The sequence below is a fragment of the Mytilus galloprovincialis genome, chromosome 8 (assembly GCF_965363235.1).
Source record: "Mytilus galloprovincialis chromosome 8, xbMytGall1.hap1.1, whole genome shotgun sequence".
Taxonomy (NCBI): domain Eukaryota; kingdom Metazoa; phylum Mollusca; class Bivalvia; order Mytilida; family Mytilidae; genus Mytilus; species Mytilus galloprovincialis.
This window is the reverse complement of record NC_134845.1, coordinates 49,602,493-49,619,496: the sequence shown is the minus strand read 5'-3', so window position 1 is coordinate 49,619,496 and position 17,004 is coordinate 49,602,493. Positions and strand designations below refer to the sequence as shown.

The window sequence follows — 17,004 nt, the reverse complement described above, 5'->3', positions numbered from 1 at the left end:
CCACTTGTTATGTGTGGAATGACTTGGTTTCTCTGTGATGAGAGTTCTTGCGTGTATTTCAGCTAAATTTCTGTCACGTAGTGTTCTCATTTAAGCGATATTTTTTAACATTATGATTTCAATTTGGGGGGGGGGGGGGGGTGGCTAGCAACTAAAAATAGGTTCAACCCACTATTTGTTTCTTAAAATGACCTGTACAAAGCCAGGAATATAGCAGTTGATATCAACTAGTTCGTTTCCATGCATGTTGCCGTTTGTTTTGTTTCACGTCAATGGTCCCGTTGTTGCTTTGTTTTCCTGAAATAGTTGATGTGTTTCCCTCGGTTTTTGTTTGTAACTCGGATTTGTTTTCTTGCAATCGATATATGACTTTTGCACAGCGGTATACTATTCTTTGTTTGGTATTAGAGTAAGTTTCACCTCCTTTAACATTGTTGAATGGCAGTTGTTATACATATTTGTTTAAATGAGATATATATTAACATATATATAAGTTATCAGAATGTTTTATTAAGTCTGTAATTACTTTGAGATATCATATTACAAAGTTCATTGTTTGTAAACACACATGCGCAAAAATATGAGCAAATTTATGTTAAGTATATGTGATACCTTTATCTTTAAACACACAAGGGTAACTTTGTCATCTGAAACAGGTAAGGTGTTTTCAGAGTTTGTATTTAAAGAATTTTCAAAAGTTCGCAGTAGAAATCGTGTATCTCGGTGTTTTTCGTTGTTTTTTGTTATTTACCATGGTATCGTCTTTTCATTTCTTTTTTTATCTTAAATGTCTCTTTTTTCAACATTCTGAATTTTAAATCAAAGTTTGCACAATTTAAATGAAATCATAACGTCTACATGTTCAGCATGGTTCATTTTGGTTATAGAAAAATTTGTACAACTACAGCGTTTTGTACAAACAATTTCAAGAGCTAATAGAGACTGAATATATAAAATTTAAATGCATTCTTTAATTTTCAAAAAAGGATGCATGTAAAAGATTGGCTAGCTTTCGGCATGTTCGGTAAGATATTAAAATTTGCTCAGGTAAAATTTAAATAAAAATGAATATTGGATAACTTAAAAAATGATATCACAAAAACAGTAGGGAAAAAATGCTATGTTCTTATCTCAAATCTTTGGTTTGTTTTCAATTTAAAAGGGCACTTGCTTTCTAACTTTTGTTAGGCAATTTGACTTAGTTTCTTATATCTAATTATAGTATATCGAGACGTACATATCCAAATGATAAATTGTATTAAAGATGCATGAACTCGATAATATGTATCAACATATTCCATGTTTTTTTAATATGGGCGTGATTTAATGAAGCATTGAGATGACCACTGAAGACTGCTGATGGTCAAGTAACCCGGTCTTAACATAATTGAGGTCTAAATAAGGATCCTGGTAAACTTATTGATCCTTTATGTACACTTCTTTTAAAAGGTTACCAATACAACATTGTCATTAGATTTTTAAACATTGTTTTATTGGTTTAAGTGTTGATTTTTTTTCAGTAAATAAAAGCGAGTTAAGTAGTATTGTTATATACATATATGTACTCTCGTGGATCTACAATATGTCGATTCCTGTATCTTGGCATTGAACAAGGTCATGTTTTTTTCCTGACCGTTTATGACGTATTTATGCTACATCAATTGGATGTTGGATGTGTACTGACTAAAAAAGTAAAATCACAAAAATACTGAGCTCAGAGGAAAATACAAAACGGAAAACTTAACTAATCTAATACCTTTAATACAGGCAAAAGCTTATCGGCCTCGATCTGCATGGCATAATAGGCACTAGACTTTAAGCAAACAATAAAATATCACGCAATCAATTCACAATGATTAATGTGGATAAATAATCTATCGTTTATTTGACCAAAAACGATTATAAATTAATCTTCACTAAATTATCCTTGACATACTCAAAATAGTTCGACATCATTCATAATATGATAAAGAATACTCATCTCGCAGTATCAAATAACGAATAGATTTAAAAATAACAATGAATGTTTAGATATCAAGAAGTCGTTGAAAGATTAAGTACAATGACAAAATCCTTATTAACACACTTCTCAGTATGTATTACACTTTCATTTCCTGTGGAATAACTTTCATTTAGATGTTGTCTGAGATGTTGGTATTTCGAAATTCGAGATTCTTTCAGGTTTAGACTTTGTTATTCATATTTAGTATTTGATGATGAACCTTTCACATAAGGTGTACGGCCACAATCCCGCACTGGTTGACTGATATGTATGTGTTTCAACTATTTAGAGACATACCTTCTCATTTTTAGAATTTTAAATATAAGGTTGTAAGTTGATGATGCTAAACTAATGCATAAGGTCTGAGAACATATTTGAAACAATCAGGACATTTACATTTATTAAAGATAAGATGTTACCCTGTGCTGGTTACCAAATTTGCCACATTGTCAGCATAAAACTACTGTCATCGTATATCAACATATATATATATCCGACTAACAGCCAATCATCGTTTGCCATTTCTCCTTTATCTTACGTTGTCGTTTATTTAGATGAAGCAAATAAAATTGAGAATAGAAATGGGTAATGTGTCAAAGCGACAACAACTCGAGAATAGAGCAGACAACAACTGAAGGCCACCAATGGGTCTTCAATGTAGAGGAAAACCCCTGCACCCGGAGGAGTCCTTCAGCTGGCCCTTAAACAAATATGCATGATACTAGTTCAGTGATAATGAACGTCATACTAAACTCCGAATTATACACAAGAAACTAAAATTCAAAATCATACGAGACTAACACAGGCCAGAGGCTCCTGACTTGGGACAGGCGCAAAATTGCAAAAACACAGTTGCAGTTTGTAGGTTTGAAGTTTTATCTGACTTCCGATTGGTCCCACGTCATACGGCATCTGAGTCTGGTACGCTACATAAAGACAACGCACTTTCTTATGGTAACAGTTGAATTTTATAATGAATTGTTTTAAGGATAAAATTTTTATTTCAACACTTCGGTGTTGACACGTATATCAAAAATGTGGTCATTTAAATAAATTTCCTGTTTACAAAACTTTGAATTTTTGAAAAAAACTAAGGATTTTCTTATACCAAGCATATATTACCTAAGCATTATTTGGCACAACTTTTTGAAATTTTGGATTCTAATGCTCTTCAACTTTGTGCTTGTTTGGCTTTATAAATATTTTGATATGAGTGTCACTGATGAGTCTTATATAGACGAAACGCGCGTCTGGCGTACTAAATTATAATCCTTTTACCTTTGATAATTATTTATCGCATGAATAATGAAAATAGGCAATTTATTGTCTTGATCAGAAACATATGTAGTATGAATACTATTTACTAACTTATAAGCATTGTATCTAGTTAATGATCGCTTTCCGTACAAGACCGAAGATACTATCTGACGATCAGAGTTTTAGTCTATAGTTATATTGAAATAAGGCAAAGTATGATGTTTTGCAACTTTTGGTTTCTGTTTAAATCAAGAGTGTCACAGAAATACTGTCATGCTACTAATTGTTGTTGTTTTAATATATTGAGAGTCAATGTTATATACAATAAATACATTTTCAAAATTAATTAAAATATTGTTGTAGGTCGTTTCTGATATTATGGCTGCTATGAGTTATAATAGTCGTCACAAAAGATTCCAACATGATACGGAAGACGACGACAGTGACAATGGTTGGTGTTTGTTTAGTTATCTTTCAAAATACAATATATTTTTCTACATCTTCATGGTAAACTGGATGTTTTTCATTATGATTGAATCCCACATGTTTCATGCACACTAATATCTGTTTATTCAACTTGTTTTTCTCCTATTTTGAATACCATAATTTTTCATTCACTGACAGTTGCAACACTTGGTTGTTTATTTTCGTTTCGTTTCATCCATGTTTGAAAGGTCCGGTTGTAAAGGATGAACTTTATAAGGTTTTGCACGTCTAAATTAAATCAAACAGTTCCTGATCTCCGAGGAAAATTCAAAACAGACGTTCGTCATCAAACAAATCAAATGAATGAATATCAATAGTCATTTTACTGACTTGTTACATGCATTTTTTTAAGAAGAAAAATGTTGGATTAAACCTGGTTTTATGAATAACTGAACCAGTTACAACCCTACGACAGATTCATCCATAGATCACAAGTGAAGATAATACAAGGCTAAAAAAAAACATATTATCTTCATAATAACTCTAAATATCAGCACAACGATGTAAAATCTGCCAATTTGCTGATGCAAATGTTTGTTCTTCCATTGCCGGGATTTTAAACCCATACTATTAGGATATCAAGACAACACCGTCTGCACTGTGTTTAGCGCTCTAGATCACTCGGCAACTTAGACTGAACTATCAGTATACATGATATATAAGGCATGAAGATATAATTCATTGCAGGTTAGCTAAATTATCTGTCGTAAAGGAAAAAAGGATTTATTTCTGTGACCCCATCTTAAGATCATTAATTTACGGTAGACAAATTCTTCATGCCTAATATATCGTGTATTCTGTTACAACTCTAGGTTTACTGAGAAAAGATACCACTAGGCCACCGAAAGCTGATTTTTTTTAGCGTACTTGGTCGATATCGCAGGCAGTGGTGTCTCGATATCTCAAAAGGATGAGTTCGAATCCCAGCGATGGACGTTCAAGCAGATGTATATATATCAAAGAACTTAACATTAAATATATATGTAACTGTTTCACGAATTCTTTTCAGAATTTGCGTCAAAAATTTGCATTAAAATTTTAATGATTTTAATGGAGATATTAAATGAACATTATATAAGTCATACTGACCATGTAAACGATTACTCCCTGTTATGTCTAAACAAATTTAATTTGATAGATTTTATTCATTTTGAATGTAGTCCTATTAGCTTTTTTGAATGCTATACTAGTATACTTTAGAAACATTATTTTTTGTTGGGTTTAACATTTCGTAGTTTTGTCTCTATATAACCTGTATAAGATTTCATGTAGATTTGATTTCGTAGTTTCCAGTCAGTGGAAGAGATATTATTTGTGGGTTAAACTTTGTTAGGGTTTTAATTTCGTGGATATATTCTTTCCACTAATACCGTAATATAATCTGCTACGAAAATTTCTGCTTTGGCAGTAATCAACTGTATCTTAAATAACGTTTTATTTTCTTTCTGTCTTTATAGGATTTTCTAATACTTTTATTTTGTTTTTAATGAACATTTACAAAGTTTTTGTATAGTGCTTCTTTGAATTATATACTTTAAAGCCAATAACCACAGTACAAGAACATAATTTATATCTTTTCTACCTCAGGCATAGATTACCTTAGCTGTATTTGGCAAACATTTTAGGAATTTTGGTCCTCAATGCTCTTCAACTTCGTACTTTATTTGGCCTTTTTAACTTTTTTGGATTCGAGCGTCACTGATGAGTCTTTTGTAGACGAAACGCGCGTCTGGCGTATATATTAAATTTAGTCCTGGTATCTATGATGAGTTTATTTATTACTTTGCCTTTAAATATGCTTTCAAAAATCAATTTTAGTCCCCAAAAAACATTAACAGTGGAAGAATTTGGATCTAAGAATCTTAATCATTGTATCAGTCTCAGTATAATACTAGTTAATCACAGCAAGATAAATCCTTTAATAGGAAATTATTTCAGAAAATAGCCGGCTTTACATTATGTTAAATGGGTAAACTGATCGCACTATTATAAGCTGGATACCGAGTTGGTTTAGCCACTATAAACCGATGTATTGATCTGAACAAACATATGTCCACAAGGGCATTCCGATCTGCATAGCAGGTAATGCTTGTTTATTCACGCTGTCCATCTACAAAAATGTTTGCAATTATCTGAAGAGTAAAACTATTTGTCTCAGTGTGAGGGAAGTGTTCCTTAGACATCATTCATCGTTGAATTGTCGATATATTTACTTTTTCGGTATCGCCAAATTTATGTTTGAATGAAACAACGTAAATAGTCTGCATGGTTATCGACTTCTTCTGCTAGGGATGTTTGGTTCTTTTGGTAATTAGTAATTAGTATTTCTTTTAGCCAAAAATATCATAAATACCATGATTAAAAAAGTGAAACATAATTTTAATTTGACGTGTCAGAAAAGTCGACACTACTGCTGCCGCTCGTGTTGGATGAAAGATGAATACAATATGATGTGGGGACTAATTCAAAAAATAAAAACACTACATATTGGTGTTATAGTATAGGCGTGTTTCATACCGCTGATATTTCTCTTAAAAATACTAATACGCAGGATTAGCTATAGATGGAACATGTTTTTTAAAAACCAGAAAAAATATGTTGTTTTAACGTTTTGTAAACAAGTGGTAAAACGTGTGTAGCCATATTACCTGATAACTAAGCTATAAAGAAACCCATTAAAACATAAACAACCAGGGATCTCGGATTGGTAATCCGTGATTTAAGATTGCTAATCTGCTATCTAAGACTGACATTCTCTGATCTTAGCCTGTGATCATAGAATGTTTATACGAAATATCGGATTAATAATTCTTAACTTAAAGCTATCTCAAAGTCGTTAACCACTAATAAATAATTCAGGGTACAGTTAAACATTCGAGGGCCGTTGTTATTTACTTTGAGCTAGCTTTGAGTAACTTCAAGTTCTCGTATACTGTACCTTGTGCCTAATTAAGAAATTAAAAGTTTGCAAAGCATTGACAAAAAAGAGATAAATACAGACGTAGCTTAAGCTGACTTTGCCCGTAGCTAAACATCTCATACTTATAATGGGTTTCCATAAATGTAGATTTTTCGACCCTTCGAGTCACCATTGCCATCTTGTAAAATAATATGTGTCTGTTTTTCAATTTCTAATGGTTTTGATCCTCTCGCCAACAAAATTGGAGGGGATTTTTTTTACAGTACTGTCTGGCCGTTCTTACGGAAACTTTCCGTCCGGTATATCCTTATTAACACTCTATATTTAACATCGTTCTATGATTTTTATCAAACATGGTACATAATAAGTCCTTATGAATATCTAGAGTGCTTTTAATTTTCATGGTCAAAGGTCAAGGTCGAAGTTAGACTTGTAATTTCGTTGATATAGTATCTATTCATGACTCAAAATCACTTAATGTACAACAACAAAAACACATAAACACACAAAAAGCTAATGAATAGCGCAATTGATATTCTTGTTACGGTCTAGACTCAAAATTGACCTACCTTGGCATATCTTTAACATATCTGAATATTTACAACCCTATTCATTTTCAAGTTCAAAAGTCAATAGACTATCAATTGTAACACCATATCAAAGATATCTGTTCAGACGAAAAACGCAGATGAAAAAAAATTAATGCAAAAATTTAAATTAAAGAATGTCTGAGTGCCTGTCGTGTTTAAGTTGAACACGCAATAAGACGTTTCAAGACTGTAGGTGTTGTTATGGAACGTCGTGGAAACATCAAAAGAATGAAACTAAATCAAAAACATTGAATTGTGTAATAGACTTGTTGAGGGACAAACCAAGTTTTAGTTCGTGTTTAACAAATACCACCAAATCATACAATACCTATTTCAATACACAGTGACAACAAAATCCCAAATTTGCATTTTAAAGTAAATCACCACGCATTCATCTTGTGTGCATGGGGAACTAATATTTTCCAAAAAAAAAATCGTTTTAGTCTTATTTTCTGTTTTAATCGTTCCAGAAAGAGGGTATAACGACGGTTTGTTTCCAATTGAGGATCAAGCGGGACAAAAAGAGTATTCCTTTATCTTTTGCAAGAGTTTGTTGATTCTGAAAATATACAAAATATGTCCCCTTTTTCCTCAAAAGGCAAAGCTTTGCTTTATTGTTTTATCTTTTTTGTCTTCTAGAATGAAAACAAATATTATTAAATATATGGCTATTATTATCTTCAATTTTCCATGCAATTGTTTTTTAAATTCACATTAAATCTAAATGATTAATTTGGGGTACTTAACATGATTGGTTGATTTTGTCTTGCATACATGTACTATAAATAACGATATTTCGATAACATTACAGGAAATAAACAACGATAAAGTATATACATTTTTTGGAGATAACCCCCAAATCATATTGCAATTATCTTCCATCAAACAAGAGCGCCAACAGAAGTATCGACTTTTCTAACACGTCAATTAGAAGAGTTACGAAAGCAAACACACACTTAACTTTTCTCTACTTAAGAAACATGAGATTTTAGCATTACTATTCTCATTCTAGATTAGCTACAGCTGATAAGCTAGTCATCCAATTGTAATGCTGCATATTTATACATGCATGGAGAATTGCACAGACTTTCAATATCTATCATTTCATTCAAACTGACTATCAGTTATTATTCTAGTCTCACTGTTATTATCTTTTCATGCAGGTAACAACTCTACAAAACAAGGAACGCAATTTGGTCGATCTTTGCAAGGAACAAACTTGTCTAAATTAATGATGAATCACCGTTCCAGTACTGTTGTTGGTATTCAAGTCATAAACCTGACAAAGTTTCATCTGATCCAACCAAATATGATAACAATATCAGGATATGTATCAACTCCTGCTGTTTCAATTAGTCCTGGACATACAGAAGCTATGGTAAATACTTACACTATACTGTTTTGTCATTTCTCTCTTTGGTATTGCAATTTATTGGAATATGTATCATCAGCTGTTTTCAAATGTTTCTTTACGAATGAGTCAGGTCAGTCAGATTTTATATTTTTTGCGTAAATTCGTCAAAAATGTAAGGCAACAATGACGTAAAAACCTATACAAAGCCAAAATCACTAATAAAAGTATTTATTCTCAATGTGTTAATTATTCAGACCACCAAACAGTCATAAATCATACTGAAGTCATTTTGTTTACTGGTCATGTGGTCAATTGCATCATTTTTTGATATAAAAAGGCTGTATACTGTTGTTTTAAAAGAAAGGATACATTCATATGTTCTAAAACCAAAAGAGTTGTGGCAATAACATTTGGTGATCCTTTGAATTTATTTCCTTTATTATGTACCCAGTATAAATAAAATAATGGCATTTGCGATTTTGATATTGAATTTTCAGCAAGAGTAGGCGGGCAGAAATTTGAGTTGTTGAAAGGAGTATACAAAATACCGTTATTCTTTTATGACCCTCTTTTTCGACAATTTTGTTTTACCTTATGTTAATTAGCTTTGAAAGATGTAACTATCCAGGTCGAGTTTATGGTTAGGGAAGCCTATAGTCAGTTGAATATTGCATGAATTCGTGGAATGTGCATGCAAACATGCAGGTAATAAACGATAGACATGCATATGTGCTTAGTCTATTATTTTGTGTAATTGAATATGTTTCAACAGTTTGTCATTTCATATTAAATAATTTGTATTCATTGCATATATAGGTTTTCGTGATATATTAATTGGTGACAAAATTCAAGTTTGGTTGAGGTAAATTATCATATGATATTCATATGATGAAGACATCATTTCAATCAGTTTAATTGAGGTCTGGAGCTGGCATGTCAGTTAACTGCTAGTAGTCTGTTGTTGTTTATGTATTATTGTCATTTTATTTATTTTATTTTGTTACATCTTCTGACATCGGACTCGGACCTCTCTTGAACTGAATTTTAATGTGCGTTTTGTTATGCGTTTACTTTTCTACATTGGCTAGAGGTATAGGGGGGAGGGTGAAGATCTCATAAACATGTTTAACCCCGCCGAAATTTTGCGCCTGTCCCAAGTCAGGTGTTCCTAGTCTTTGTTAGTCTTGTATGATTTTTAATTTTAGTTTCTTGTGTATAATTCGGAGTTTAGTATGACGTCCATTATCACTGTACTAGTACACATATTTAAGGGGCCAGCTGAATGACGCCTACAGGTGCTGGAGTTTCTGGAGTTTGAAAAGAATAACGGAATTGATCAGTAATTGCAGGTATTAACTGCATTGCTTGGTACTTATAATTTCAAATTTCACCAATTAATTGTAACATAAATATCGTGTACAAGTTGCGAATTTGTGCAAAAGTACATCGTACAGTCATGTTATAAAATGTACAAAATTTTTATTTAAATTTGAAAATAAAAAATATACTTCTATTATTACAACATATGTCTCTAACCTCAATAATATTTTAATCATTTTATTGTTAATGTCCATTCATGTAAGTGTTTACTTTTTCTGTTATACTTGATCGTAAGAGAGTACTTTCTGGTTGTGATATTCGTCATGCAAATACTAAATTACAACTACATTGACATCAAGCGTGCACGAAAAAGATTCCTAAATGTCGGACAGGTACAAGCGTGTACCTTTAAAAAAACACAAAAACTAGATTTACTCTTCTGTACAAAGATGATTACGTTATCATTCAATTTTCGTCCATTAATAGAGTCCCTGTTGACAAGAAAGAGAGTGTGGTAAATGTGAATGAAAATAACGGCTACGTTTGACAAATAAAGCGAAACTTGGGTAAAACCCAGGTTCATTTGTGTTAGCAAATACAACTTTAAATGTGTCTGAAGTCCCAACGAGTGACATAATTGTGAAAGAAGTAAAATAAAAAAAAAAAATACCGGACTCCAAGGAAGTTTCAAAACGAAAATCCTCTAATCAAATGACAAACCAAATATCTGACTTGTATGACAGCTGCATAAAATTCTTATATATTGACAACAAAACAAACAGACATAATAGGTTAATATGTAAAAATAGGGGTACAATAGTCAACATTGTATTATACTCTAAATCAAAGAAAGTGTAAAAGATATCATTGAATGGAATGCAAGGTTTTGTGCATTGTCCGTGTTAGAAAGGCAGTTGTAAGTCTGGTAGGTGTAAATGTAGAAGAATGAACGTTTTGTACAAACAAGGTGTCACATGTTTCTGGCTTGTATACGTAGACACAATTAAAACATTTTTGTAAAAAATACATGAAAATGCAGTATTGTATGCATGCTCTAAATAATGCATCTTCTGCTTTTGATTATTGTTATTTATCAATTTCAAACGTATATTCCGCTTTAGCAAAATTTACTTTCAAATTTTGTACAGTTTAAAACATTTTGTAAGCTATATTTTGTACATGTAATTACATGTACGAGATACTTTTGTACATGTTATACCTTGTATTTTTGCATTGTACAAATTATAACATGTACACGATTTTTGTAAATGTTAAAATTTGTACAAAATAGCAACTTGTACACGACATATATATATTTCTCCGAATTTCAGCCGTGCTGATATTTAGAGTTATTTTGAATTTGATATGTGTTTTCAGCCATGAATCAACTTCACAAGTGATACTAAGGATGGATCTATTGTAGATTCGTCACTTCTTTAGACGTACTTAACAAATAATTCTTTGTTTGGCTGCATCTTACGATCCTTTAAGATAGATATTTTAACTTATCTGCAATCAATTCCATATAAATGCCTTATATATCATGTATGGGGTTGCTAAATTCCATGACGAAAAAAGGTCACATAAATCAGAATTTTAAGTTCAGTTTATGGGGCTTGCGGGTCTAAATATATTTTTTTTTATTTAATATAGGATTTCGCTACATTTTTCTATAATTGAACTTTATCTTATACTTAATAGAAAAATGAAATTAAAAAATGGGGTCACCGTTTATTTACGCTCACGTGACAATCTGCCTTCGAAAGAAGCCTACATTTTTGTTAATGTTCATTTTTTTTGTTGAACTAATAGGGGAAATAGCGGTTATATCGAAATAAAAAAAGAACTAAATTACAGAAATCACTTAAATTTTACAATTATTGAGATTATGTACAGCTTATTCGAAAAAAAATAATAACAATATAGGTCACCGATGAGTTAAAAAAAAAAGATATTTCAATTTTAATGCGAAAAAATGGCATTTTTGTACCAAAGGAAGATAATTTGGAGCTTTTTCAATGATATCTACATTTCAAAAAAACATCACCTGGGGTCAACACGAATTGCATTTTTGGTATGATTTTTGTACCATATGATGAAGTAACAACTACTAATTTAAAAAGGTAATTAAATAATTTTGAAATGAAAAAAAAAAGTTTTTATTTTTTTTCTGAAAATCTTCTACCCGCGAGCCTCCTTGAGCTTATTTTATAGAGTAATTATATATATATATATAGTTTGCAAAAATTATAGGCAGACAAAGATAATAACTTAATGAATTATATGGTTATTGTTCTATTGTCTTATTCAAGGGACAGTGATAATCAAACTGTCAGTTGCATTTTGTTGCTTGGTATGTGCCTTAACGATTCAAAGGATAGAACTTTTATAGTTTTGATGTAAATTTTATTTAAAATTTGGTAAACTTTTTCCTGCTTTTGGTTTGTCCAAAAACTATTCTTTTATACTGGTAACCTATATTTTATTTCATTTCATTCCAGATAGCACATAGGAAGTATGAAGCTTCCTTCGTAGGATCAAGTGGAATGGTTTCGTGGCTAATACAAGACACAGATAGACGCCTTGTCATCGTGTGGAAATCGCCACTGTTTTTAAGTAACACCCTTGGTATTGGATTAACGAATGTTGGTTATACAACTCAAAGATATTATTGGAACGAAGATATAAGAAAAAATAAAGAGAACAAGGAACTGATATCTAAATATATGTCATTTGGCAAAATGAGTGAAGAAATAATGATTGAAAACGACTGTTTTAAGGTATGTGGTTCCATGGGATCCAGCAGTAAACCAGAAGTTAAAGTTACATTTGGTATGAAATAGACACAGACTCATCGTGTGCCGGAACACATAGTTATTTTAGAAATTTTAGAAATTTTGGGTATTTGTGTAACTTTAATTGGCAAATGAATATAATCTAAAGTGAGGACAATCTAGCAAAACAACAAAACAAGGGGGAAAATAATTTAGTCTGATTAAACAATGTAGAAGTTAGTTAGTGTCCTTTCATTTGAAATATCTATTAAGCATTCCACTTTGCCTTGGAAAGACCTTCTTGTTTTGATCTGACTATTCTTATTATAATGTCTTTCCATTTAACAGTGGGAAGACCTTTTGCTTTTGTTATGATTTTATTTTCTTCGTTCACCTACTTTTTGTCCATGTGTAGTCTTATTGTTTCAGTCTGTAAAACTGACCATGTTTAACCGAAGACGTTTTCTTGTAAGAGTCATAGGCGGATTTAGGGGGGGGGGGCAGGGGGCCCGGGCCCCTCTTTTTTGGAAAACATTTTGTTGCTTATATAGGGAATCACTGAAGCGTGACTGGAGCGGGCCCCCTCTTAGGTCAGTCAGTGGGCCCCCACTTATGAAAATTTCTGGATCCGCCACTGAGAGTCATCTTCCCTAACACTCTTGTTTTTCTGTCCCTTCTACTTCGCAACCAATTTAGTTTACCAAATATCTCGTTACATCTTCAGGATTAATATGATCATTTGGTCCGAATCTATCAAGAGACTCCATATGCATTTTATATAAGTGACATGATCGTCTAACTGGTAAACCAAAAGTAAAAGAGAAATAGAGACTTTTGATTTTATGTTCCTTTGTTCAAAAAAAGAATATAAAATTAGGTCAAATTCAAAGGTCAAGGTCATATTTTAAATTTTCATTTTGGCATATTTTCACTTCTTTTCAAAAACCGTACAAGATATCGACAACATATTTGTACTAAAAAGTTTTCTTGCGACATGTCGTTACACATACATTTTGGTTGAAAGGGTACGCCGACATTACATGGAATAATTCCCCCTTCTATATTTAAAATTGCATGTATGGTAATTTAACTCATTAACTAGTACGACCTAGGGTATTTTGATAAGAGGTCCTTGGTTTATGACCTTGAAAATGAGGTCAAGGTCATAGATAAATTTGACGTTCTATATTTTGACCTTTACTTTCAATTCATAGATATAAATCATCAAGCCGTAAGACTTTATGTATTAGGTTGCAGCCATATGACCTTTAAAAAGCAAACAAGAATTGACCTTGTGCCTTCTGGACGTTGCTATGTTTGTAATATTGTCAGGTTAAAGTATGTAGAATCATTTATTTTTTAATGCCATGTCAAGGAAACTATTAATTAATACCGGTAGAAAACATTTGTTCAACAGGAAGTAACAAATTACCTCCCCCGTTTAAAAAAACCTGCTATTAAACAATATATTTTTTTAATCAATGAGCTATCATTTGTCACTGGAAATTACATTTTAAACCGAATTTTATAATTTTATAATTTTATATCAAAATGAATTATTATTATTATTATTATCAATATTATTATTATTGATATTTATAATTTTGATTACTGTTATAAGAAAATAATATACAATTACTGTCTTTTGATGAGGTAAATGTGTAGTTTTATTGACTTTTGAAAAACTGATATTCTCTGAGGCCAACGGCCGAAGTGAATATCAGTTTTTTAAAAGTCAATTAAACCAAATATTTACCAAAACAAAAGACAGTAATTATTTTATTCCATATTCCGAAAGAAATGTAATGTAATGGCAATTATTAACCAAAACCAATTGTACATCAAGTGGTTTTTTTTACCAAAATAGTGCAGGTAAAAGCACGCGACGTTATGCGCGGTGAATATCCTTTTTCCGCAGGTGAATATGCTTATTTATTCAAAATCCCATTCATATAGAAAAAAACTACTAAAGTTTTATCAATATGGAATAATAATTAATATTATTATTATTAGTATTATTATCCATATTATTGGTTTACTGCCGCAAAACTTTTATCTATTGCTGTTTCTGTAATTTGTTTCGCAGGATACCGTTGTTAACTTTGATATATTATTGTTTTTGTTCCCAGTCGTAAAGGAAACGGAATAGTGATATTAATTTTAAAAAATCAAGAAGACAAAGACTTCAGATTGTTAACATGGTCATGAAGAGAATCAAATATCTCTTTATATAATATATTAAATAATAAATATAAAACAATATAAACCAATGCTTAGGTGATATAACGTGCTCCATTAAGGCAAGTATATTAATATAACCAGGTTTTAGCTCACCTGAACCGACGGCCAAGTGAGCTTTTCTCATCACTTTGCGTCCGTCGTCCGTCAATAGCTTTTACAAAAATCTTCTTCCCTGCAACTACTGAGCCAAATTAAACCAAACTTGGCCACAATGATCATTGGGGTATCTAGTTTACAAAATGTGTGGCGTGATCTAGCCAACCAACCAAGATGGCCGCCATAGCTAAAAATAGAACTTAGGGGTAAAATGCAAATTTTGTTTTATAACTCTGAAACCAAAGCATTAAGAGCAATTCAGACAAGGTGTTAAATTGTTTTGCAAGTCAAGATCTGTCTGCCCTGAAATTTTCAGATGAATCCGACAACTGGTTGTTGGGTTGCTGCTCCTGAATTGGAAATTTTTAAGGAAATTTTGCTGTTTTTGGTTATTATCTTGAATATTATTATAGATATAGATAAACTGTAAACAGCAATAATGTTCAGCAAAGTAAGATCCACAAACAAGTCAACATGACCAAAAATGTCAGTTGACACCTTAAGGAGTTGTTGCCCTTTATAGTCAATGTTTAATAATTTTGTAAATTTTGTAAATTTTTGTAAATTTTAACAAAATATTTTCCTCTGTAACTAATGGGCCAAGTTCATTATGAATTGAGATAATTGTAAGAAGCAAGAATATTCAGTAAAGTAAAATCTACTAACACATCACCACCAGCAAAACACAATGTTGTCATGAATCCATCTGTGTCCTTTGTTTAATATGCACATAGACCAAGGTGAGCGACACAGGCTCTTAAGAGCCTCTAGTTTATTTGACATCCATCATTCAATGGTCAAAATAAATTAACGTCTGTTTTTGTTGTGCATATCCTGATTTTGTGTCTTGAATGGATACCCCATATCCTTTATAATATATATTAAACTCAATGATAAAAAACAAATTACACAAATTGAAGAGAATATTAATTCCCGACATATTGAAACAAAGTTGTTGTAGCAGATAATCATTGCAGACAACATTTAGATTATTATTTAAAATTAACTACTCTCAGATTGTTATTTCCAGAATAACTCGGCCAATATCGATTTTTTTTCGGAACGTCTCTAGTTTTCAGGTCAAAATTATAATAAACGCATTTATTTAACTTCAATGTAAACTGTCGTTTAGAAGACGCTGTTTTATTTATTTTCATAAACATGCCGCAATGTTCAGTGTGGCAAATATTTCAGGCTTAAGACGATCACATTCATTAAAAAGGCATTTGTTTTACAGACAATTTATTTATCTCATGTTTGGATATCGATTCGATCTGTAGATTATCACAAAGCTCATTTCTTGTCGACATCATAGAGTGCATTTCAATATACTGTTTACTTTCGCTTCTCATGCTTTTGTTAGGTATGATATTCTTTCAACCAGAATCAGGCATATAGATTTTTGAAGGGTGACCAATAATCTATTGTAGTGTGTTCTTTGGTCATGGTCAATGGATAGTTGTATCATTTGCAATCATATTTAATGCCTAGTTTATTTAATCCTTTTGTTTCTGAATTTCTCATGCAATGGTGGTACATTTCCAATTACTATTACATTATCTCCCTCATGCAAAACTAATTCCTTCTCCAGATCTGGCTATACTTTATTTTGTTTTTGTTTTGTTTTTGTTTTAAACACTCTTAAGCATTTGCTTTAATTTTGGACATAAACAAATTTTTGCCTCCATCATCACGGAGGAGACTAAACTGTCGAAATACGCATTTGATGTGCTACAAATTGTTAACACTATTACTATTATTAGGTCGATATCTATCATGGTTGATTGTTTCTGAGAATCCTAAAATAGTTAAAAGTATATAAGGATGCCTCATAGATCTTTTGTTTGATACGGAATCGCTGTCAATTAAATCTTCCTTTATCTGTAAAAACACGTTAAAACAAATATAACAATCAAAAGGTGTACCTAGACCATCGTTGAGATACGCCAACATGTGCTTTTCGT

The 17,004-nt window shown here is 31.6% G+C and overlaps 1 protein-coding gene across 1 annotated transcript; it reads left to right on the top strand.

Annotated features, from left to right (window-relative positions):
- Window positions 1-620: 620 nt before the first annotated feature.
- Window positions 621-12,943, top strand: LOC143043347 (conoporin-Cn1-like). Its single transcript, XM_076215701.1, has 4 exons — window positions 621-656; window positions 3,623-3,710; window positions 8,419-8,633; window positions 12,431-12,943. The coding sequence occupies exons 2-4, from the start codon at window positions 3,638-3,640 to the stop codon at window positions 12,770-12,772; spliced, it is 630 nt and encodes a 209-aa protein (XP_076071816.1). The 5' UTR covers window positions 621-656; window positions 3,623-3,637; the 3' UTR covers window positions 12,773-12,943.
- The last annotated feature ends 4,061 nt before the right edge of the window (window positions 12,944-17,004 follow it).

What these genes read in the sequence shown, in the direction of transcription:
- LOC143043347 (XM_076215701.1), top strand. Translation starts at nt 3,638, where the DNA reads ATGGCTGCTATGAGTTATAATAGTCGTCACAAAAGATTCCAACATGAT. An exon ending in AGACGACGACAGTGACAATG is followed by an intron (nt 3,711 to 8,418) that starts GTTGGTGTTTGT and finishes CTTTTCATGCAG; the next exon opens with GTAACAACTCTACAAAACAA. An exon ending in CTGGACATACAGAAGCTATG is followed by an intron (nt 8,634 to 12,430) that starts GTAAATACTTAC and finishes ATTTCATTCCAG; the next exon opens with ATAGCACATAGGAAGTATGA.